Source organism: Haplochromis burtoni, unplaced genomic scaffold (assembly GCF_018398535.1).
Source record: "Haplochromis burtoni strain Fernald_Lab_line unplaced genomic scaffold, NCSU_Asbu1 Contig_106, whole genome shotgun sequence".
In the NCBI taxonomy this organism is placed as follows: Eukaryota; Metazoa; Chordata; class Actinopteri; order Cichliformes; family Cichlidae; genus Haplochromis; species Haplochromis burtoni.
The window spans coordinates 1762761-1787202 of NW_024582467.1; the positions used below are offsets into that span (position 1 = coordinate 1762761).

At 40.4% G+C, this 24442-nt stretch overlaps 4 protein-coding genes across 10 annotated transcripts in view; 2 read left to right on the plus strand and 2 right to left on the minus strand.

Moving 5' to 3' along the window:
• The window catches only part of LOC106633710 (carbonyl reductase [NADPH] 1), a gene marked incomplete in the record, with an annotated part of 28603 nt that extends 22942 nt beyond the window's left edge, over positions 1–5661 (minus strand). Inside the window, 2 exon segments of the mRNA XM_014340713.2 lie at positions 3159–3273; positions 5514–5661. Of these exon segments, the coding sequence (XP_014196199.1) occupies positions 3159–3271 (113 nt within the window).
• setd4 (SET domain containing 4) lies at positions 2863–15204 on the plus strand. 3 transcript variants are annotated; one of them, XR_006054675.1, is made up of 14 exons: positions 5648–5765; positions 5998–6118; positions 6206–6301; positions 7123–7160; positions 7861–7949; positions 9308–9544; positions 9703–9762; positions 9859–9988; positions 10077–10251; positions 10728–10806; positions 10920–11000; positions 11127–11250; positions 11340–13546; positions 13909–15204. XR_006054675.1 is itself a non-coding variant. In XM_005944244.3 (13 exons), the coding sequence occupies exons 2-13, from the start codon at positions 6043–6045 to the stop codon at positions 11496–11498; spliced, it is 1344 nt and encodes a 447-aa protein (XP_005944306.1). In that variant the 5' UTR covers positions 2863–3145; positions 5998–6042; the 3' UTR covers positions 11499–15204. The 3 variants fall into 3 exon arrangements, 2 of the variants coding, with proteins under 2 accessions (XP_005944306.1, XP_005944305.1); XM_005944244.3 differs by lacking the exon at positions 5648–5765 and adding an exon at positions 2863–3145 and having other exon boundaries at positions 11340–15204; XM_005944243.3 differs by having other exon boundaries at positions 11340–15204.
• Positions 12037–20594, minus strand: cryzl1 (crystallin, zeta (quinone reductase)-like 1). Of its 2 annotated transcripts, none has more exons than XM_042223230.1 (13): positions 19582–20594; positions 17595–17672; positions 16681–16753; positions 16472–16516; positions 15752–15820; positions 15069–15202; positions 14854–14965; positions 14634–14654; positions 14220–14318; positions 13692–13816; positions 13415–13520; positions 13290–13335; positions 12037–12474 (listed from the first exon to the last, which is right to left on the minus strand). In XM_042223230.1, the coding sequence occupies exons 3-11, from the start codon at positions 16733–16735 to the stop codon at positions 13437–13439; spliced, it is 744 nt and encodes a 247-aa protein (XP_042079164.1). In that variant the 5' UTR covers positions 16736–16753; positions 17595–17672; positions 19582–20594; the 3' UTR covers positions 12037–12474; positions 13290–13335; positions 13415–13436. The 2 variants fall into 2 exon arrangements, with proteins under 2 accessions (XP_042079164.1, XP_042079163.1); XM_042223229.1 differs by lacking the exon at positions 19582–20594 and adding an exon at positions 18047–18297.
• itsn1 (intersectin 1 (SH3 domain protein)) overlaps positions 19006–24442 on the plus strand; it is a 50197-nt gene continuing 44760 nt past the window's right edge. For 2 of the 4 annotated variants that reach the window (XM_005944246.2, XM_014340709.2), the window contains exon 1: positions 19006–19196. The gene's annotated coding sequence lies outside the window, so the exon portion shown is untranslated. The remainder of the gene's footprint in view (positions 19197–24442) is intronic. The other 2 variants (XM_014340710.2, XM_014340711.2) reach the window with 1 other exon arrangement.

Sequence of the window (24442 nt, forward strand, 5' to 3'; positions counted from 1 at the left end):
TTCTAGGCATTCCAGTATCCAGCTGTGGGGCATTGAGTCATAGGCCTTCTTGTAATCAAGCCAGGCAGTGCACAGGTTGGTCAGCCTAGTCTTGCAGTCTTGGGCGACTGCTCAGTCCACCAGAAGCTGGTGTTTTGTGCCTCTGGTATTCTTGCCAATCCCTTTCTGTGCCCCATTCTGTGCCCCACTCATGTATTGACCCATGTGCCTGTTCATCTTAGCTGCTATGATGCCTGACAGGAGCTTCCACGTGGTACTGAGGCAGGTTATTGGTTGGTAGTTGGATGGGACCGGCCCCTTCTGTGGGTCCTTGAGCATCAGGACTGTCCAGCCTTCGGTTAGCCATTCCGGGTGTCTCTCATCAACTAGCAGCTGGTTCATTTGTGCTGCCAGGCGCTCATGGAGTTAAGTTAGCTTCTTCAGCCAGTAGGCATGAACCAAGTCCAACTCTGGAGACCCTTTCTTGGATGTCTGCCACGGTGATGGTTACTGGTCCCTGTTCAGGGAGGTTACTGTGGACTGCCCTCAGATCCACTAGCCACTGATCATTGCCATTATGGCAGGGCTTTCGATTAACCTTCTGCCGCAGTTGCACTGGTGCGCCTAACGTTTTTATCTTAGGCACATCAGCACAAAAGTTAGGCGCACCCAAATTTTTCAACCGCATCGCTTAACCGCGCAGTTTTACATGTGCACTTTTTTTGGGGGGGGGAATTGCTGTCTATACAGACAATATTAATTTGTAAATGATTAACTAACAATCTTGTCAACACAAAGTTCTTCATTTGGAGCACAGTTCTACAAGAAAGAAAAATTACTGAAAAAGTGCTTGTGCTTAAAGTGCTTTGGCACTCTTTGGTAATGTTGTAGACGATGTTAAACGTAATCATCATCTCGGCCTCCTCTGACGACCTGTTTGCTGCTACCTGCCGCTGAAAGGCAATGGAGCGAGGGGACAGTTGGGCAGTGCATTTATCGCAGCATATAATGTGTTTTCTGGATACACTGTGCTTTTTCAGCATTCAAAGATTGATGGCACCGTGTCAGAGCACTGGCTATGGATTTCAGACAGATCAGGCCTTACCTTAACAAAAAAGTTATCAACAGTTCTTTTCATTTTTTCTTATTACCCACAGCCACATCCACTTCAGTCAGGTCTAGACTACTCAATAGGGCAGGGTTTCATCACTGATTTCTATAATCCATTCAATTCCAATTCACAAGGTCCCGATTCGATTTGATTTTGCCTCAGACAGTCAGAAATATTATTATTTTGATAATTTATTAGTATTGACACTTGTGAGACTTCACCAGAGGTGTAAGCATCATAGCAGATGCCTTTGTGTCAATGTAACTGAGGATAAAACACAAGATTTTCCTGGTCTGGCTTTTTTAGCAGATAACCTTAAAAATATTCTGCAATTTTGTCATAATTTTAAAAAGTATTAAATTTCTTCAGTATTGAACAGCAGAAATTAGGCTTTCTTGTCCGAGGTCATTTAAGTAAAAAAGAAAAAAGACAGCGCGACAGCGCTGTAAACAACGGTAGACTGGTGGGTAATAAGCTGAATGAATAATGCAGAAAACAGAGATTTGAGAGGGAAACTGTTCTTGAAGTACAGAGAGAGAGAGAGAGCTGGAGAAGTGTGATTTAGAGAGAGAGAGAGGCTGCAGCATGAAGTGTCGATTAGCGAATAATGAAGAACAAAAGAAAAAACTAGCAAAAAGAAGAGTGAGAAGCATTAATAACAGATATTTATAGAATTTGAAGCGTAGTATCGAGCAATCTCTTTCTGCTGGCTGGCTCAAGTGAAATTTTTATGGTTGGAGAGAGAAAACCTTGCAGCTCAGTTAATACGAGGCGCAAAAAAATTCTAATACACAATGTCCAGTGACCGTCGACGGCTTATCAGAAAATTCTGTGAGCCCTTTATTCAAACTACTCCACCAATCTCCCAATCCACCTAGCACTATCTCAAATGTACAACACGAAGGACTTACAGAAATATCTGGCGGACCACTAGAACGGCCAATCAGAGAAGGTCCCTCTCCTCGGCTATCACTTGATTGTTAGATCCATAAGACTAGGGAGCATAATGTGTGTATGTTGTTGACCACACGAGACTTTCAGAGTTGCGAGACTTTTTTTTTTTCTTTTTTTCTGTTCTTTTTTTTATTCGAACAGCTGCTGGTCGCACCAGTGCAACCTAGGATTTTTTTTAGTCGCACCACTGAAAAATTTTGGTCGCACTCTAGAGCCCTGCATTATGGGTTGCAGCCTTCTCCCTCTGGCGTTATTTTTGTGCCACTATTCTGAGCGCACGTAAAAAAAATTTGCAGGTGTAAGTGCAAACTAAGACGCAAACTAAGGTGCAAACCTTTTTTTACGTGCTCTCATTTTTTTTTACGTGCGCTCATTTTTTTACGTGCGCTCAGAATAGTGGCACAAAAATAACGCCGTACTCTTCCCGTATTGCTCTGGTCGTGTCCAAAAACTTGTAGACCAATTACGTCACAGCGACGCGCCGAAGGCTGTCCAAATTCGTAGACTCCTCCGAATGCAGCCGACAAATGCATCAGCATTTCTCCGAATTTGGAGGATGGGTCGGGTGTGTCCTTCGTGGCCCACCTTATCCCAGAATTCCTAGCGTGGCCCAGCCAAATGGCAATGGCGGCCGCTACTATGTTTTAAAATTACTCTTATTAATCTGTCTGGGTCACAAAATAAACTTTTAACATTTTCAGTCGACAATGTGGGTGTGTAAATTTCAAATATCTGCTCGGTTTATCAAGATATTGCATATTTGCAAAAGTGCTTCGACGTTTTCGGAGACGTCTGTTACCCACCAGCTCGATAGCTAGCCGAGAGCTCGAGGGTCACTAGATCACTAGAACGTCAAAACTCCCAGCACATCAGTTGGTCAACTGTGTGCAGAAGGACAGTCAAATGATGCATCAAATGCCCTTTTTCACTCCGTGTGCGTGCTCAGAGCCTGAAGCAAGAAGCTTGGATGAACAAACAAACCACAGATGCAGTTCCTGCTAGCTCTGACCGAGCTTTAGATTTGTTTAAGCTCTTGGTATGCAAAAGTGTTGAGATGAATAAACTGCAGATACGTCTTCAACTTGGTCCAGGTGTCACCAGGTGAGTCACTTACACATTTCTGGCAGTGAGGTAAACGTCTCCTTCAAACTGCTTGCAGAGCGCTCGGACAGTGGCCAGACCGATGCCCTTGTTACTTCCAGTTACCACGGCAACTCGGGTTGGCATGTCTGTACAAAAAGAAAGAGAGGCATCAGTGTCTGAACTCCACACAAGTGGTGGTTAAACTCATAGGTGGGCCCTGCTCTGGACTGGGAGCATGAGTTATCTAAGAAAAATAAAACTTTAGATCATGGTAAAATTTATTTTTTTAAAAAGTGTGAGTTACTAGCAATTAAAGACTGCCCTGCAAATACGATCTGTAATATTTCTGTTAAACAAGAAGTCACATACTTGGGACTGTTAATATCCAAAGACCAAAAATCAAGATGCTCTTCAAACTTCACTCCAATTATACAGAAAACCCTAAAAAAGTTCAACCAGTGGCTGCAAAGGGACTTGTCTTTGAAAGGTAGAGTGTTAATTACTAAAGCTGAAGGGATATCCCGATTAACATATGCTGCTCTCTCCTTACATCTGGATAAGAAAATTAGTAAAGATATTGACCGCATGCTCTTTAATTTTATATGGAAAACCGTACGCACTATATTAGAAAAACTGTTGTGATGAATAAGTACGAATCAGGTGGGCTTAACGTCTTAGACTTTTCTACTTTAAATAACACTTTCAAAATTAATTGGGCTAAACATTTTCTTAAAAACCCTACCTCTATCTGGAACTTTATACCATATCGTATTTTCTCTCGTTTTGGTGGCTTTAATTTTTATTTTAAATTGTAATTACAATGTTGAGAAACTCCCTGTAAAGCTTTCATCCTTCCATAAGCAGGTCCTCTTAGCGTGGACCCTCATTTATAAACACAACTTCTCACCTCACAAATACCTCATCTGGAACAACAGAGATATTTTATTTAAAAATAAATCACTTTTCCTGGAAACTTGGGTCCAAAATGGGATCCTATTGGTGGCTCAGCTGGTTAATAAAGAGGGACAACTACTTATTTACAACGACTTTATTGCACTATATCATTTTCCAATCAGTGTTCAGGAATTCTCATTGGTGCTTGGTGCCACACCCTCAGGGACTTTAATGTTATATAAAAACACTGACAGCTCGATCTCTACCTCAGTCACTCTCCCTGATCCAGCTGAGTCACCAATAGGAAAAATCTGCTTTTCACAGGAACTTGGTAACAGCAATAAGAGAATACGTAGTTTATTCCAAGAAGATATCGTCTCTCTCCCATATATAACATCTTATTGGAACCGATTTGTTCCAGATATCAAGTGGAAGACAGTCTGGATGGTCCCCCATAAATATTTGATTGTAAATAAGGTGAAAAAAGTCTCTTTTAAAATTCTACATAAATGTTATCCAGCCAGTCACTACATGGTAAAATTTAAAAGAGACATAAATACTAATTGTACTTTCTGTGGGGATCATCCAGAAACTGTGACACATCTTTTTTGGTGCTGTTCTTTTACACAGAGATTCTGGAAGGAATTTAGCAGCTTTGTTATTGTCCATATTTTAAGGGAGTTTTCTTTACGATGGGAAAATGTTTTATTCTGTTTCTTTAAGTTCCCCAAGAAGAATGAGAAATGTTTTTTATGATAAATTTGTTAATACTTTTAGCTAAATTTTTTATCCATAAATGTAAGTTTACTAACAAAACACCATATTTCTGTCATTTTTTTAAGTATGTGGAACTGTACATACAATCAATATCAGACTCCACCAACAAAAAGGCTCTCAAAACAATATATATATGTGAATTTTTGCGTGTATTCTTATAATTGTTACTTTTCTTTTTACCCCTGGCTTTGTGTGTTCACGTTGTTGTTTTGTATACTTCATCTGTTCGTATGTTGTATACTCATTGTTTGTTAAATAAAGTTTAAAAAACAAAAAAAAGACAGTTCCAGAGAGAAAAATAGTGGGAAAACAAATCCACATATATTGCTCCAATAATTTCAGGGGGGAAATGAATTGAATGCACATACTGCAGCTTTGAAATGCACTGCAGAATGTGGATTAAATAAGATTAAATGTGTAGACAGTGCGATCAGTCAGTCCAGATACAAACGATACAAACACGCTGGTTTTACGAGGCATGTACAAACAGAACGTGACTGTAAATTACAGCATGAAATTAATAATTTGTCCAAACTTCCCGTTTAAAAGCCTTTGATCGAAGAGAATCCGAAGACCTTTCACCAGCGTCTTTCTCTCTTACATAACGCAGACTTTCAGTTTGCAGGTCGGCCCGACGCCTCCTTAAATCCGCTAAAATTCAAACAAGCTGCTGACAAACGAAAACTGTAAGATGTAGCGGAGGCCTCACACTTACTGAAGCTGGGGTTTGGTCCTGAATGAGGCTGCAGAGAGGACAAAAAGCGCTGCACGTCAAAATGCACGACTGTAAAAAAACCAGAAAAAGAAGAAAAGCAGGGCGGCGTTCTGCGCAGGATCGGTGCGCATCCCCGGAAAAACAAGTGGAACACGTGGGTTGGGTTATGGATGAGCTGTACTGCAAGGAGTTTCACGTTAATATGGACAATATTTCGGCATTTCTCTATATTTTGGATCAACTTTTAGGAAGGTTTGTAGGATCATCTGATAAAAATAAACGACAGCAGAACAGATTAGAGATCAGTGCTGTGGCTCACTGAAGGGTTTTTATGTGGCATGTAGTCCTCCAGCACCCTACAAAAAACCTCTTAATTGATCGTCCATTTGTAGTTCCTTGTGATTGTTAAAACTGTTACAGTGATTACAGTTTATTTGTGCTCTTCAGACTCACGAAGTCTTACGTATGTTGTGTGTTTCGATAGAGAGAGCTGTCCAGATGAGCGTGTATTTACCTACAAAAAGAGACCATGAGAGGTCACAGTCACAGAGCTGGACGAACTGCCCGGAAGAGGAGGCAGAAACGCGAAAGCAGCGCCCGGTCAGGTAGAAACACGCTGACTGCTTGAGTTTAAAGTGTTTCAGTGCTGCATGCTGGCTCAGCTCAGACTCTCTGCCCCTCTCTCTCTCCAGTGTCTCTGTGTCACCAGCCGCAGCATGTGAAGCTCTGGAAGTTTCTTCACCACAGAGGATTTTCCTCCACACTGCTTCAGCCAGCTCTCTTCACTGGTACCACATCCTATATTGTTATCCACATCCTCAGGAGTATCATATAACCCGAAAAGGAAAGCTGCCCATTGTTTGTTGGGTGATTTTAGGTTCATTCAGAACTTCCCACCTGACTTCATCAGGATTTTTTGTACACTAAATATATTTACTGAAGCCATGCCAGATTTTACCATCATGCTATGAATGTCTTCTGAGTTACAGCCTCTCACAATACATAGACATGAAGTACACACTCTGTATGAACTGACCTCCAAACTACTTCACATTATTGTATTCCAGAGTTTTTAAATTTTCACAATTTCCCAAGTACGGGAGCACCCTAATCAGTTTTATACTCTACCCAAGTATGACACCTAAAGCCAGAATCTTCAGCATGGTTGTCATGAGTGTGAGACCCCCCCCGTGGGCCAAGCCTGAGCCTTTTTAGTTTTGAAACATTTCTTTAAAACCATTTGATCAGTGGGATATTTCCAAACTACTATACAGTGTTGTCTCTGCATTTCACAGCCCTGAGCTACATTTATGAGTATTTAAATGTTACTATATTAGATCATTGTTTTGACACAGAAGACATCTAGGCTGAGCCTGGTATCAAACAAATAGACCCTAGACACCTGTCCCACATGCTGATGTGACCTCTTGACCCTCAGCTGATTCTGAAGGATTGAGTTGGGAACCTTTTTCAGACCTGGTTGGTTTTATAGAGCATGACTGTGAGGAGGTTTTCTGTTGGTATCTTCTTGGGCCAATCAGAGACATTACCTACACTGACAGTTTGTGTGTTAAATCATGATATTCACATGTACATTTGGTTCATACAGACACAGGCAGAGGACTGCAGACTCTCAGAACCATTAAGGTAATCCAGATTCCCTAAATGCCACATTTTTATCAACATATATTATGAACTTTTTGCATCTTCAGGAAGAAAAAAGAAATCAAAAATGTTATTTTATTCTGAAAATCACAATGTGGAAACTTCAAGGAATAAACATAGCAAGTCGCTGACAGGCTGAAGTTGTTATGAAAGTGTTATAATGTTAGAAATAAATGAGTTAATGGTTTATTAAAATTACTTTTTTTTTACTTTGATCATATTTTGTTAAACTCAACATCCACTTGTTCACCTTCTTTGTGACCATGTGCCTGATATTTGCAGTAATTCTGAATTCTAACTGAAACACGAGCATACATTTAAAACCATCACAAAGCACACGCTGACATATGCACAAAATGTTATTTTAATATTAAGTTTTATATTATTCATAAAGAAATAACTGTATATTGTTTATATAGCTTTCTTATAGGTTTTGTGCTCGATCTGTTAGGCAGTTAATGATTTATTTATGTGTGTTTTGCCTTTTAATTTATAAGAAAGAATTAAGTTAAACTGCTGCTTCATAAAAAAATACAAATATGATTAGTGAAGTAATTTGTGTAGTCACCATTTTTTTAAACATTTGAATTGGTTACTGTTTGGAATTAGTTACAGGATCAAGTGTAGATCCTGTAGTGACGTTTGAATGTTAAAGCTTTATCTGTTGGTGTTTGTGTGGCAGCCCGGTCAGCTGATTATTTCTCTGCCGGAGTCGTGCCTCCTCACAACCTCCACCGTTCTGCACAGCTACCTGGGACGGTACATCAAGAGGTAAACACAGAATGTAAACATATTCCAATATTTCCATCCTCTATACGGCATGCAGGATTTAATCTATGTATTAGGGGTGCAACATACACAAAATTAACAGTTCGGTTCGATACTTTGGTGTCACGATTCGATATTTTTTCGATACAAAAAAATGTTCATGCTTTTTTAATTTGTCATTTATTAAAATTATAAATATATATTTTAACTCAAATGTACAGTTTTTAAATTACATGTTGCTGAAACAACAAAGGGATAAGAGAAATCACTCATCTTTGGAAAAGAGAGTTTATTACAGAGAAATGTCTCTTTCCAAAATAAAAGCTATACTATACGCATCTTCTGGGCTATATTCTCAGCAGCATATTAAACATATCAGGTCCCCATAAGGAGAATCATGTGCTAACGGCTGTCTAAATGACTCGGGTAACACGCTTGTTGTTTTTGTCTGCTTCCACTTGTCTTTGCACTAGGATGATGTCGGAGTAAATGTGCAGTCATATTCATTTTGTTCCCACTAGTGCTGTCAGCGTTAATCTGAAATGCCGTTAACGCCACAACACGGCAAATCTCCGTTAACGAGGTACCGCGGATCGCCCTGTGCGTGGGGCTGGACGGCCAACATGTTAACGAGCTAACTGCGCTAACACACTAGTTCCCACCCATGTAAGTGAGCATTGCGTGGCACATCCGGCATACTGTTTTACTTTTGTCCATGACGCGCTTACCTTCAGGGTCATACTTCACATGAAGACCAAAATACTCTGCACAACTCTGTTGCTTGTGAAGCTCGCACACAAGAATTTCACTCACATGTGCTGTACCAATGTACCTGCACATGTGATGTGACAATAAAAGTGATTTGATTTGATTTGATTTGAAATAGTTCCAAATGCCAGATCTGAATGAGGGTGAGGGAGGTTCAATTTGCCATGTTGCAAGGAGAGCTTGACTTCTGTCTCGCTAGCTTGTGCTGCGCTCAGTGGATCTGCGCTCGACAGTGCAGCCTAGGCGGAGTAGTCGAACGCAGATCCACTGAGCGCTCAACACAGACAGCATCGTCAGAAGAAAAGTTGATAAAATAAATTAAAAATTTTGTATTGTTCGATACATATGCGTACCGAACCGAAAGCACTGTATCGAACAGTTCAATATCGATACGAGTATGGTTGCACCCCTACTATGTATGTGTTAGATCGTCATAAGCTTACACAAGTTCAGACTCGGTGCCAGGTTAATTGTGCGCCTGTACTTCACACTATCTCAGCACACAGAAGGATTCAGCTGATGGACTCTGAGTATTTTAGGCAGAATGAGATGAAACCAAACTGTTTCTGGGTGTGTTTTTTTTTTCTCTGCAGCTGGAAACCTCGTCTGTCTCCCCTCCTGGCCCTCTGCATCTTCTTGGTGTGTGAGCGGCACAGAGGAGAGGCCTCTGATTGGTTCCCTTACATCAATGTGCTGCCCACAGTTTACACCTGCCCCGCCTATTTCAGCGATGATGTCATGGCTCTTTTACCTGCCAGTGTGCGGAGGCGGGCCTTGGAGCAGAGGGAGGCAGTGAAGGAAATGCACTCCACCAATCAGGAGTTTTTCAGGTGAGTGCGGTTAAGGCCGGGATTTGTACTCGCTTGTAGATCAGCTCGTTTTCTAAAAATTGGCTGAATGCATCAGAATAAAAGTAATTGTTCAAATGATGTTTAGTCTTCTTGTGTGAAAAGTGAATGATCGCGCTGTGATTGGTTCACTGATTCAGGTCCCTGCAGCCGGTTCTGAGTCAGCCCACAGCGGATGTTTTGACCTATGAGGCGCTGAGGTACATGTTCCTTATCTTTGACCAAATGAACCGTTTACATAACAGTATTAGTGAATGAGAATACTATCTCTAACTAAGCTTCTCCTCCTTTCCCAGGTGGGCGTGGTTTAGTGTCAACACACGCACCGTCTTCATGAGCCATGCTTCAAGCAGCTTCCTGTCAGGACCTGATAATTATGCTTTAGCTCCCTTCCTGGATCTGCTCAACCATCGCCCTGACGTGCAGGTAAATGTGATGCTGCAAGAATACTGTAGCTGTTGAGTCGGAGCTGGTTGTACTGATTGAGAGTGTATGACTGCATTTCTTTTGTCAGGTAAAAGCAGGTTTTAACGATGTGACAAGATGTTATGAAATCAGGAGTGTGTCTGGGACTCTGCGCTACCAGCAGGCCTTCATTAACTACGGTTCCCACGATAACCAGCAGCTGTTGTTGGAGTACGGATTTGTCACCACTGCCAATCCCCACAGTGTGGTCTATGTGGACACAGGTAAACCTCTGCAGTAGGTCTTATCATGGGGAAGTTTTTGCCCTATCGTCGAATCAAATTTATATTTACATATATTGATCATGATATATTTATGACAGTGCTAATGAACTTTTATGAACATATGACTCCCTGGACTTAAAATAGGTCATTACTTTACATGTTGGTAATCTGAAACAAGCTGTTTCCCTTCCTTCATTCTGATTGGCTACCTCTCACAAACAGCCATCATCCCCTCTCACTGCTACAAAGCAAACAGGGGAAAAAATAAATTTAAAACGAGTGTTTAAAGCAGTATTATGAAGCCTAAGCCTTTGCTTACAGGGATTACTTGCACATACACCGACCTCATTATTTAAAACTTTGGAAACATGTTTATTATTTGCATCTGCCAGTGTAACATTAGATATATAAGAGAAAATATGGAAAACTGTTTGTCTTAAAACTTGATGTTTGTGTTTTTCACTGTGGTCCCTCAGATCTGCTCTGTGATGTTTTAAGAGGCGACAGAAGTTTGACTCAGAAGATCAAGTTTCTCAGAGAGAACAGTTTCCTTCAGTAAGACTCGGTTTACATACTTAATGATTCAGCTGTAAACAGGACTAATACTTAACTCGGATACAACTGCAAAATGGAAAAATGCCTTCATATGTTTCCTGCCTTCCTGCCAGTAATCTCACTGTGTCCAGTGATGGCCCCAGTTGGAGGCTGATGACGGCTCTCAGGCTGTTGTCGTTGCCACAAACACTGTAGTAAGCCTAAACACACATTTATACATGTACATCGATGTGTTTTGCTCCAAAATCTGGGCGTCCATTCACAATCTGGATCAGTTTCTCTGTCTGTGGAGTGTGCCTGAACATGTGTGTAATTTACAGCCACCAGTGGAAGGCAGTGTTGCTCGGCCAGCTGGTGTGTGAGGAGAGAGAGCAGTGGAGCGTCCGGATGGCTAAGCGTCTCTGTCAGCGACTACTGCAAGACACATGCAGCGCACTAGATAAGGTGTGTGCACATGTGCATGAATTTAACTCTGTCCCTGTTTTGCAGCACATCACCTGATTCCTTTTTTCTCCTGCACTGTGTGTGTGTAGGTCTCACACCTCCTCCAACAATGTGAGCAGCCAATTAGGGAGCAGCTAAATGTGGTCAAGTCACTGCGGCAGGAAGAGAGGTGCATCCTGGGAAGCTGCCTCAAGGCACTGGAGGAATCACTCAGACATAATGACAGTCCACTCGGTGCTGTGAACTGACATCTGATTGGCCCTCTGATCTGACAGCTGCTGCAAGAAGTCAAGTGATTGGCTGAAGCGTTTCCTGTGCTATGTGTTGACTGAGAAAAGCAATAGGATGCTCTGTTACAGGCTCTCATCACCACCAGCTTAACTGCTCTAAGCAAAATACTACTACAGAAAGGATGCATCTCCAGTTTTAAATCCGCTATTTTATATATTTATTTTTGCTTTAATTAGTAGTTAGATTTTGTATTACACATTTTATGAAGCCACCAAATATCCCAGCTGCTGTTTATGTTGTAATTTACAGCTCAAAGGGACATATTTCAATTTTTAACTCCATCTTTTTAGTGTTGGAATCTACTAGAGCAGCTTTGAATGATTCAATATAATCCCCGTTTCTGTCATACTAGGACTTGGTCCTCAATTTGATGTTTTAAGTCTATTAAAACCCCTTTAAGCCAACTTTCTTCTGATTGGCTGCCCTTCACAAACAGATGGATCTGAAACGAACAAACAAAAGATCTGTTGCATAATAAACAAAAAAGCGGCCTTGTTTTTTAATGAAATATGATTTTATTGAGTCAGATGACACCTTGTGCATTTCTAAACAAACATTAGGTGATGAAGAGTGATCAGATTTTAATGGATATCACTGGCTCTGGGAAAAGAGTTTCTTCTGCAGTGTGAAGTAAAACTGTCCAGGTGACTCTGAAACTCAAGCAGTTAATGATTGAGCGCCTTTTTTCCTGTTGTTATCATATTATTGGGCCTGAAACAGATCATAGTTCTGTGTTAACAAGTAAACAGTGACTGATTGGAACAGAGTGTCACTGCAGAGAGAAGTGATCCAGCTGAGCTGTTTTCTTTTATCTCTGCATAATGTGATTAGTTAGGTCAGAGCTGAACAACAGCCTTCGTCTTTGGGTGACGCTGGACAGTCTCCATGGCAACTGTGGCTTCATAGAGGGGGACTGCTTCCTCGGGCTGAGGCCTGCAGAGAGACACAAGGTGAATTTGATCAGAGACCCATTAGAGTCTAATTTTAGAACAATCTGAATCCCCAAATCCATGAAATAACTACGGTCTGTACCAACATGTCATTTGTCTTTTAAACTAAAGGCTTATTAAATTAAACATTTACTTCTTAACCTTAAAAGAATGGTAGGCTATTAGCAATCATTCCAGTCTTCTTCACCCAAAGCAGGTTTGACACCCCCGCACTAAACTGGAAACTAAACTTCTGCAAGTGCTGTTACAGCAGAAGTCTAATGTTAAAAATAATGAGATATTTCATCCAGATGCAGACAGATTAGGCGAATTCCAGAGCTGTCAAAAATAGAAGAAGTCTGCCTTGGACATGTGAAAGGGAAAGGCCTACCTTCTATATGTTCTATATGTTATAATTTATTTAATGTCTGCTTGTAAAGATTTAGCAATAAACAAATTAAATGCCTGGAGAAAAAAAAAAAAGCATACAAGAAGACAGAGGTGAAACAAACTGTTTTTGTGCATTTAAATAGGCTTCATTCCAAACAAATACACCATTAAAGCTAATTCAATATCAGTGGCTAATGAGGACATATGTCCCCTGTGAAACTTCATCACACCTCTGGTAATGTTCCAAACATATGTACAAATTGTCTAAGCTGCTGGACTTGGGACTTCTGCATGTTTGTGGGAATCATATGTGAGCATCCTGGAAAGTTGACCTCGTGTTAAAATGTGGATTTGTGTACTTTATCTAAGATAGTATGATCCCACTGAGAAATGTCATCCAGCACTCCTTAAACTAGATTTTGAGGTTACCTGAGTACTCCGCTTGACATCTTCTCCACGATATCCTTCAGAATATCTGCAAAGGTCAGTTAAGGCTTCAGAAATGCACATTACAGAATTATGGTTTTAGATTATATGCTGCAAGAACAGGATACGGAGGTATCTTCCTTGCTGCGATTATGATGCTGTCCAGACTTCAGGGTTGAGGAAGGACACAGAGGCTGATTTTAAATAAAGTAATCTGCAATCTGGAGGATCCAACTGCAAATACACAGAGACACAGAGAGGTGAGGAAAGTGATACTGAAGACAGACCAGACTGAGCTGCATTCAGATGCTTTAAAGCCAGAGAGGTTATTTCTGTTCAAATAGTAATAATAAACTATGAAGTTATCAATTTATGATGCCGCTGTTGAGTCTGACCCCAGCTCACCTGCAGGTCTTGGTGGGATGTAACCCAGTGGCTGCCCACTCCCAGCACACTGATGATGTCATGTTTGTGTGGAAGTAATTTCTTCTCTTCTGACTCCACTTCCTCCTCCCCTTCATGCAGACGAACTACACACACACATACACATACACACACAAACATACACAAAGGTCTTTTCTAATGTGTCTGATTTGTGCCTCTTCATCCTGTCTGTGACCAGACCTCTGACTGCAGCACCTTGAAGGATGCATCAATGAAGGATGGAGGAGAGTCATGAGAGGAGCACAGGTGTGTCCACGACGTATAAAACAGGTGCACGACACAGTCTCAATATACGAGCTGTGGCAGGAAGTCTTTATGTTACAGATATTTTAGTCATTCCATCACAACTCATCAAAGGTGCCTTGTTGAGTGGCTGTAAACATCTGCAAAACTGAAGTTTTGCATGATTGGACATCCAGATAGTGTAGAAACTTCAAGTATCTAAACTAGAAGGAGAAGATGTGAGGAAAAGCAATTTTATTTTTTTACCTCCAGAGTCAACAACGATATCCACTCCCAGTCCTCCCGTCTCCTCCATAACCGCCGACAGCAGTTCTGATGAGCTGTTATACACTGGAATAACTCTGGCTTCACACATAAACACACATATATGAGAGAATGAGTCACTGCAGCTCAGAAAACATTTAAAACTGAGAAACCGACTGAGTTGTGTGTAATTCTACTCTGATCACATTTAATTTGCAAACTGCAGTTTTCACTAACGACCACATGATGGCAGCAGATTTTAGCTGAAATAATTATTTCTGCAAAACTAGAAAAAAATATTACTAATGGCTTATCTTCCCATAAATAGAATTACAGCTCAAACACCAATGACAGTTATGTTACTAATCAAGCTAGGAAGCAAGGCAAGTCAGTGGGGAAGAGAGGAAAAGAGCTCACCTACTAAGGGATCCTGAACACCTGAGGAGAATATGAAGGTGAGGAGAGGACAGGATGCAGAGATGAAAACAGGTTGGAAGCAGAGTATGTGAATATGAAAGGAATGACAAGAAAAGGCCAGTTTCGGTATCTCAAAATGTGATTTTGGAGAACATTTCAAAGATCATCATCAAGTTTTTCAATGCGAGCTACAGAAATGTCAGCGTGGGTCGGTACGCACCTACGCTGGGCCGAAGCTGCTCCAGGAAAGTGTGATTCTGTGGCGAGTGTGACGTCGTCAGCACCTTCGCCCCGTGGTAACAAGCCAGCTGGATACACATGAGGCCAAAAGACTTCGCAGCAAGAGGGATGAGATCATTACTCGTGCGTGCAATCAAACTAGAGCTTTGCTTTACAAGGTCGCACACAGTTTATATTTTGAGTGTTTTTACGTACGCTGGCTCCGTCCGTGACCAGGAGCGTGTGTCCGGCCGCCATACGAGCATGTGTGTGCAGAGCAGTGTAAGCGCAAAGGCCGTCACGCAGCGCTGCTGCCACACACACCGAGCTGAGCTTCTCTGGCTTCTGAACTGGAGATCACAGAAACACAAAAATGCTCACTGAACAGCTTTTTATAGGATTTTATTTACAAGATTTCAACTTTTAAGATTCTTAAAGTTCTTAACTTTACGTTGCTCTAAAATCCATCTGCCTAGAAGGTGATTGTCACTCCGTTCTTTTCCAAAGATTATAAATGTAGTCAGAGACTATGGGGGTGGATCAGGGCAGTGTGTGCACTTCAGGTGCTTTTACATTTCTTTCAATCTGAAAGTTCTGATTCAAAAAAGTTGAAAGTTCATGCGGTGCAGAGGTAAGGTGGACACACACAAAAACATTCTGCCCGTCGACTTTGAAGCAGAGCCGAGAACGGGTTCACCTTTTAGATCAGAGTGACCCTTTTTCTGAAATGATCGGTGAGTCAGTGCTGTGATATTTAGTAAAGTCAAGAGTCAGAATAAAAAACATAACTTAGACCTAAAAGAATTTAGAAGTAAGTTTACTATGTCATAAAATGTGATAGATGAAAGTAGGGAAAATAAAATTCACATAATAAAGATGTGAGAGAGCGTGCATCTCACCTAAATAATATTCATCGGTGTCAATGACCTCACAGAGTCCTGAGAAGCTGGAGTCCAGGGGAAGGATACCTGAAGAGGGAAGATGAGAAGGGGAAATGTGGAGCCGCTTTCACAAAGATAAAGTTTAGAGAAATCAAACAGACTTCAGAGAGATCTCTAAATTCTTTGTACTACAGTACAATGAATTAAGACTTGCTTGTAAGAAGAAGTGACTCCATGTCTATTTACCCTAGCAGAGAAATATCTTTTCTAACAATTCAATAGTTAAAAGGAAATTTTACTTTGAAAATTTAGTGAGGAAAAAAAGTGTTAATCCGACTGTGCATTAAGGAGACAAGAAAAACCCTCATCCCTCATCACTGAGTTAGCTCGGGGTCATCAAGGTTATCAAATTCTTTTGGTTTTAAATGACTGTTAGTGTCTTTATTTTTGTGCAAGTTAGGACTTGTTTAACCCTAAAAACCAATCCAAGTGTGTTAAAGTTATTTTGGTTATGACATCTTCTTGAATATGATCTAACAACATTCAAGGTTTCAGTCAGATCTGATATTAAAACATGTCCAACTTAGAGAACTGAGTCACAGTTCAGAAACAATGAACAATCAAAGACGTCTGTAAACACAAGTATTTATTCTTAAAAAGATTTAAACTTATAGAAATTCCTAAGTTGCAATCCTATAGAAAACCTCACATTCGCCATTTAAAAAAAATCATCCCTACCTACAACCTCGTCCTCCGGCTGAAAGAAGGTAACCTTGGGACCAACTGTCAGGAAAAAACAAACAAACAAGGAAACAGACACAAAAATTAAGACCCGTGAATGATGCATCACAAGGTCTCTTACTCACTCGGCACGAAAACACACACGTGTGAATTTGTTCTGAACAATAAAGCTAATTTCAGAGTCAAAATTTGTGTCTGTTTGCGACCTTGAAGGACGACCCCGGCCACCTCTCTGCCGACAGGGATTAAATCCCTCTGCATCCCGACATCTCTGAACAGCTGTAATAGACATCAGCAAAGTAGTGAGTTATTATCAGTGATGCATTTATCAAATTATTTCAGTTCAGAGGCAACAAAAGCAGCAAGAAAGAAAAATTAAACCACAAATGTGTCTTCTTTTGATGTTTTTAAACACATTGTGAGTGTGCCTCAAACAAACAAACAGCTTTTCTAACCCATCAGGTAGGTAGTTTTTTTAATTAATATTTTAAAGCATTTTGAGATCAGGTCCATCCTCTTAATACGATTAGAAATCTCTTCCACATTTACAAAATCACAGTTAATAATAGATTAAGCCCTGCTGTAGGCTACTGTAGCTCATTAATGGGAGTTACGATGAGCTACTACCTATATGGGAAAGCCTGGAGCCTGAGTGAAATAAGGTAAAGCCCTGAGTCATTATATTTATTTTTGGATGGTTCACTTATGAAACAATTATGTTTCTTACTTTTTGTAGTTTTATTCTTTTACTTGGCGGCACTGTGGTGCAGTGGCTCTGCCTTGCAGCAAGAACATCCTGGGTTTGAATCTATCTGGGGATGTTTTGGCAGAGCTTCCATGCTCTCCCAGTGTCTGAGTGGGTTCTCTCCGTGTACTCCGGACTTTCTCCAAACACATGCGTGGGGTAGGTTAACTGGTTTGACTGTGAGTTTAAATGGTTATCTGTCGCTCTGTGTTAGCCCCATTACAGACTAGACCTGTCCAGCCCTCTTGACCCTATGAGAGCTGGGATAGACTGTGTGGATTAATTCCAGTTTTGGCAGAACTAACATGCACTATAACTAAGCTACACTAACCCACCGGGAAACATGTTCAGCCACAGGTCTCACACTGTTAGTACCTTAAGGTCCAGTGGGCTGAGTCCACACGCCTTCACCTGAACTCTGACCTGATGGCTGCTCAGGACATCTGGGAGAGTCTGGAGAGAAACACACAAAGCCACTCAGTGTAACAATGAAGACAAAGGTAGAAGTCATAAACACAAAAAAACAGCAGAAACGTAAAATATGTTTACACTAACTAAGAAATAAATCATGCATATATCTGACATGATCTTCTAAACGTTTTAATGCAGCTTACTATGAAAGAGCAAAAACACCTGCTAAATAATCACTTTTACAGACAGTTAGTTGTTATACATATTCAGAGAAGCAGGGATTGTTCAGTAGGCTGAGACTAATCAGCAGCAGGGAGTTAAATATGCAGATTAAGCCTGCACAGCTAATTTGCTTTTCTAATAAGTTCCTTTAATACTGACGTGCTGTAGTTGCTCAGCTGGAACCTCAAACTCACCATTTCCTGGATAACGAACTTGGGTTCAGCATCACTGACAGCTCGGCAGTACAGACCTTTCATAACGCTGCAGATTTTCATCAAATCCACAAACACAGAATATCAAAATATTATAACGTGACCGACTGGACTAATGCTCTTCAAATAACAGCTGAGTCTAATATAGGAAAAATCAAACCGCCGGGATCGGTATGGATAAAGTCAATCAGCTGACCTCCTCTTCTTCGTTGTTTTTTCTTTCTATGACTACAATACCGCCCACTACTGGACATGTAATATGAAATGAATCATTGGTGTTCGATTTCGTATATAATAATAATAATAATAATAATAATAATAATAATAATAATAATAATAATACAAGAAGAAGGGAAACAGTACGTTAATTAAAACTGTTTTAAGAAAAACTTATGCCTTAACAAAAGCCAGTGAATTACTAGCAAAACCTCAGTTTAATGAATGAATTTCTGCATTTATTTAGTTAATTTTATTTTTCTGCTACATTAAACCAATTCTGTTCTAGTTTTGCTTTATTTTATTTTACAACAATGAGCTATTTTTTGTCAAAGGGTCAAAATATTATGTTTTTAGTCATTTCCACTTGAGTGATATTACTATAGTAGTATTTGTTTTGTAGCTCGGTTTTATTCTACTTAATAAGGCTATTTTATTTTGGTGTTGGTTTTCTGTATGTGTTGCCTGCAAGGATGAAATCTTAGCCATGTCGTATTTATTTATCTATGTGATTCATTACATATTTTACATTATTGCTAAGAGTTTTTAAAATTATTATTAATTTATTCTTAAAATGTATGAATTTATGTATTTTCTAATTAACAGCTGCAGACAGGAGCGCTACTAATCCGTTTATTTCGCAGAGAATCCCTGTGATCCGGACAAGAAAACCGTTCTCGCGAGATTGCGTCGATGTAATTTACCGTGAGAGAACATCTCGCGATATCTCAGTGGCGTTACCCCATTTTCCAGCTGTCCCTCAGTCGGTCAGGATTCCAGAGCCAAGGGAGATTCACCGGAAAGGGTTTTAGTGATAAAACAGCAAATTTTGGGAGAAGAGACCACATTGTGTGGTCACATAAGCACCCATCTGCCTAATTTATTCAGCATTCAACGATGGAAAGTGAACTATGAGGTAAGAGCCGAGTGCAGTATGGGTGATGTGAAAGAATGTCCCTGAGCGGGCTGGCGTTAGCTCATCACTGGTTAGCCTGCTCGCTAACTGCACTGACAGCTTTAGAGGCAATAAATGGATAATTTTTTTTACCGGCGTGGGATGTACTCCTATCAGCCTCCATAAGTGATGTGATGTGATGTTCAAGAATTTAAGGAAATGCGTGATATTAGTTATTGAAACAAGATCAGAGCGTAAGGAAACTGTTAAGACGATGCTACCCACCCACTGTTAATAGTTAGCCTGCATGCTAATGTTAAATCACTGCATCTGCATTGCCTGCCTGCGACCTAACGTTTAATTTCACAAACGTGTTCCTTGTGTTTATATGGAGTGTCGCTAGTACCCGGATCGGCTGAGAGTAAGATGATGAGACGACAGTGCTGACGGTGCGAGGTCAGAGAGCTGCTCTCAGGGTGGAGGTTTGTTCAGTAAGCCTAGCCTTTGCTGATATAAGTCCGGATTTTAGCCAAAGCTGCTTGTCCAGTCAAAACAACGCTCCGAGTGCCTTATAATCTATCTGAAAGGGCTTAAAATCGCCCGTGTGTGTTGAGCGACACACTTCATCATTTAGCGAGTCCAGCTGAGATGATGCAGGAAGTGAGGAGGGATTGCCAAACGAATCTTTCCTGTTACTGTTTTCCAGAGAATTTAGCACACTCCCTCTGCATTAGAGAAGGTGTAACATCAGCGTTTTGATTGACAGGGCTTACTAGGCTTCGTCGGCTCGGTCTGGTTTCCATGGTAACGTGGATGCTGAGTGGCCGTCGTGAAGGTGGGAGGACTGGAGCTTGTTTCATTCCCGAGTTGATTTAAAAAAAAGAAAAGAAAATCTATCCAGTACTGCTTTGATGTTGTTATGAAAACTGGAAGAAAGAGGGCTAAGAATGAAAGGAAGAAATCTGAGCACGTTATTTTTTGCTAACCTAACTGGACATTGCTTGGAAGTGTTGTTGTATTTCTGCTTTGCACTCTCACTCAGTTCATGGCTGGTGCTTGTTGGGTCTGCATCCACTATTACACTTGTTTGGGATTGTAATTTCCGCGTGTTCTAATCAGTGATAATGTTCAGGTAATAGGATTTAAATTCAATAACGTGAGACTTGTAAAAAGACAAAATGCCAGATGTAGCGTTTCAAGTCTGTCCAATGCATTTTAATAATGGTCGTTATTGGTAGGGGACCTGTGTTAACCTGACACACAAAATCAACATGAGACAAAAAATGTGATCCACAGCTAACTCTCCTCAGCAGAACAAAACATAATGACATGCACTAATTACTGTACATTTACAAAAATGCACTCACTGAATAGCATGCTGTGTAATGCTAGCTAACAGTCTTTCAGCAGTTACGAGGGAATCCATCAGTTCACAACAGAGACTGATGGTAGATGTAGAAAGGAGCAGCCATGCATCAGAGTAACTTTATACCTAGAGAGGATCTGTTTTGCATCTTTTTAAAACTGCTCTCTGTGTCTGTGCTGGACTTTGGCTTTAGGCAGGTCTGTGTTTATTTAACAGGGACAGTGCATGTTAATGAACATCAGTGCAAGAAGATCTAACAAGCCAGAGTTTAGCAAAACTGCTAACTTGCCTCAGTTGTGACTGTTCAGGTCACATAAAACTATGTGATAAAGAAAAACATCAAGACATGTAACAAAACAAAGAACATATCACACAATAAAAGAGTTTAAAATGATCACATGCTTCGTTTGTGATAAACCATTGTTTGAGATGCGCCTTAAAAGTGGCATATGCAGAGGGCTCCTTTATTGGTATTGATAATCTAAGGTGGACTGGTGGTAGACATCGAAGGCTCTGATTGTTTCTAAGTGTATTTAGAGTCCCTATCATAAGTCAATCATTTCAATATATTTTCCCTGATTGGTTCTGGCTTCAGTCGTTTGTTTTAAGAAATCATCCACTCACTTCGTGTTGCCAGTGGTTATTTTGTCTGCACCAGATTGGCCAAGATATCTCCCAACTGTCACAGAGGAGGGCCTTTTTTATATTTCTTTGTAAAATGTGCTTTATGTATATATGATGATATCATACAGCCCTGACTTCTCCTGTAGATAGAAGGCAGGGCTTGAAACAGTCACAAACAATGCTCACAACAGTGTATTTATTGTATGGAAAGAACGTGAACTATTGTGGTAATTGGTGAACCAGTACGGTTGTCTAATAAAGCGAAAAAGAAGAAGCTCAGTGCAACAAAGGTGAATATGTCTGTGGTCACTAAAATACCACACCTGTGGTTTCCTATAAACCTAACTGCATGAAGGGTTATAAAAATGAGTCGGACACAACAGACTTTTCTTAGTTATCTCTGTGTCTTCATTGTGACTCCAAATGATGAGCTGAAAAAAGTGATTGTGTGTGCACAAACAGACCGACAAACGAGTGATATGTTGATATATATGAGTGATATGTGGCAAAGGAGAGTTTCTGTGACTTCTTAGAAAGTGTGACGAACAATGGATAGCATTAGATGTCATCTAGCATGTTCGGCGTTAACCTGGTGAAGACTACAGCGAAGACAACATCCCAACAGTGAGGTGTGAAAGTGGAAGTGGGATTTCTACGGGGCTGCAAGAGTTCAAAAGGTGTTGAGGAGGAGACATCAATGCATCAAAAATACTGTAGAACAAGGGGAGTCTATCCCACCATAATTAACCAAACATCAATCTCAGCATCGCATAACAGTTTGTTCCAGTGTGTCCCAGAGCTCCATTCAACAGGGTTGGTTGTTTTATTTTATTTACTCTTTTTAACTGCAGGACTTTTAGAGGGTAAAAAATACAGTATAGTGCACAAACAAGGACAAAGTTTTAAGATAGATTAGGTGGTTAATCTGCATTCTGTTATATGAAAACCATAACCTGGAGCCCAACTCAACATTTAACAAGTCTGCTTATCTTGGTAAACTTGATCTTCTACCAGAGGCCTGGGAGTTTTCTCTTATCTGTGTACATGCATGTATCAGTGATGAAACCCCGTATAGTCATACTGCCATACTGTATGACAAAGAATACCATTGGCTAACCTGATAAGACGGTTAACAGTGTAAGAAGGACAGATATAGGAAGTATATACTGCAACTGCAACTCAACACATCTCTATTCTCTCATTTCACTACCTTCGCTGCTTTGTTTACTGCTTTGGTTGCTGTAACATGGGAATTTCTCAGTTTTGTGCTAAATAAGATTTCCAACCTTGGTATCAGGGTCAGAATTTCAGCTTGAGCTCAAAGCTCCTGCACAGCCATCGTAATGGGTGTTGCCACTGATATTGCCTTATTACATGTTTATTCACAACAATACAGGATGTACAGTATGAACATACAGGACAAATGACGCAGTTGTTCATCACTTGCTTTGTAATCATTGTTTAATGAGATTTTATTTCACATTTCAAGAATAACAGGTAATCAGCACCAGCACTAACAGTAATCTCAGGATAAAAAGTGTTTGAGCAGCTTGAGTGAGGCAAAATTGTGAGGCTCCAAATCTACTCAGAATTTAAGAAGCTACATGGTGAGAATAGTGTTGTATTTCCTTTTTACTTGCTGTACCACTGATGAAGTTGGTCTTGCCTTCAGATTTTAAAGATTTTGCCGCATTACTAATCAGGGAGAAGGCAAGACATGTTATCCAGGACCCTGGTAGCAGGAGGGGCCTCTTTTTTTTTTTCTTCAAGAAATGAAATGTTTTTGGTTTGAATATTTTTTTTCTTGTTGGTGCCATGATTAAATTGCCTAAATAAATCCAGTGGGTGGATAAACTTTAATTCCAAAAAATGGGGAATGGTGGTCCTCTGATTCTACTTTCACAACTTAAAAATAATGGAGTCAGTCTGGCTTCACAGCACAGCTGATGTATTCCGATTTCTGTTTCCTCAAGACAGTAAAACTCAGGTTTTTAAAAAAAGAAAAAAGGGGAAAAATAGGGAAGTCCACTCTTAAGTAATACACCCACAGAAACAGACACAGAGTAGAACTAACAGGTCAAGAATGTTTTAGCTAAGAGCAGCTGTAGGAGACCGATAGATGTCAGATGTGACCCTGTACCTATTAAATTTACCCAGCACAACAGCCAGAGTGAAGCAGCAGCAGGTCCCCCTCCAGATAATGTGGCACAAGCTGAGCTCATATAGTGGCAACTAAAATTATTCAAAGCAGTCAGCATATTGATAACAGTTTCAGCTGAAGCTGGGCAGCACTAAAATCAACCAGCATTATTCTTTATTGTATCAGCGGTTCCTAACCAAAAGTGTGCGATGAGGTAAGCAGGGCCATTGTGTTTCAGGCTGATAAAATATTGCAAAATATTTCAAGGATGCTGGTTCTTGAGGTTAAAAAATGGTTTGTAGGTAGTTGCTTAAATGTCTGTGGATGCATTTATTTAACTTTTCCTAGTTCTAATCAATGAAACACATTATAGAATCTAATGCATTTTAACATAGTGCTTTTAGGCCCGTTCAAACAGGATACTGTATTTACAGAGTTACACAATTATCAAGATAATTACATTATTAAATAATCTGCTCTGACACTGCTCTGGTAATCTTGTGTTTGTGCTGGGTGGGAGTGGGTACTGCCACCTATCAAGCCTCAGCACTTGACAGCAACGTGATAGAAAATGTGGTAGAACGTGTTGGATGCAGAGCTTGGGGTCAGTGGCACAGGGTGTGTTCAGAGTGGGTGTGTCTTTCACGTGTGAGTGAGAAGAGGAGGAAGGAGGGGGTTGGACTTGGTGTGTGTTTGATAAAATGCACATGTTATTTATATGTGGGGGGAGTATGTCGCGTGTGAGCACTCATGCAAGGAGCCTGCAGTTATTAATATCAACACTGTCACTGTTAAGCCATCTGACAGGATGCAACAACAAAATAACAAATCTTAAGATCAGGGTTTAGTTCTGTCATTCAATGATCTTCTGCTTCTCCTTCTTATGTGCTCGTCCTTTTCTTTACAGTTTAGTAATTTGCTGAGTTTTTATTTTTAAAAAAATATAGGGAAATATTAATTGTTAATGTGGGTAAGTTGTTTTTTCCTGGAAAACTACTTAGAGAGGTGCGCGAAGATTGTGGCGCAATGACATCAAAATCAGCCCAGGGGCCTGTTCTTCGTACCGCGCTAAGTGAGTTAGCTGGATGAGATTGTTGACGATTTCGCGTGATCCTGGATCGTTCGGTTCCCCGAAGC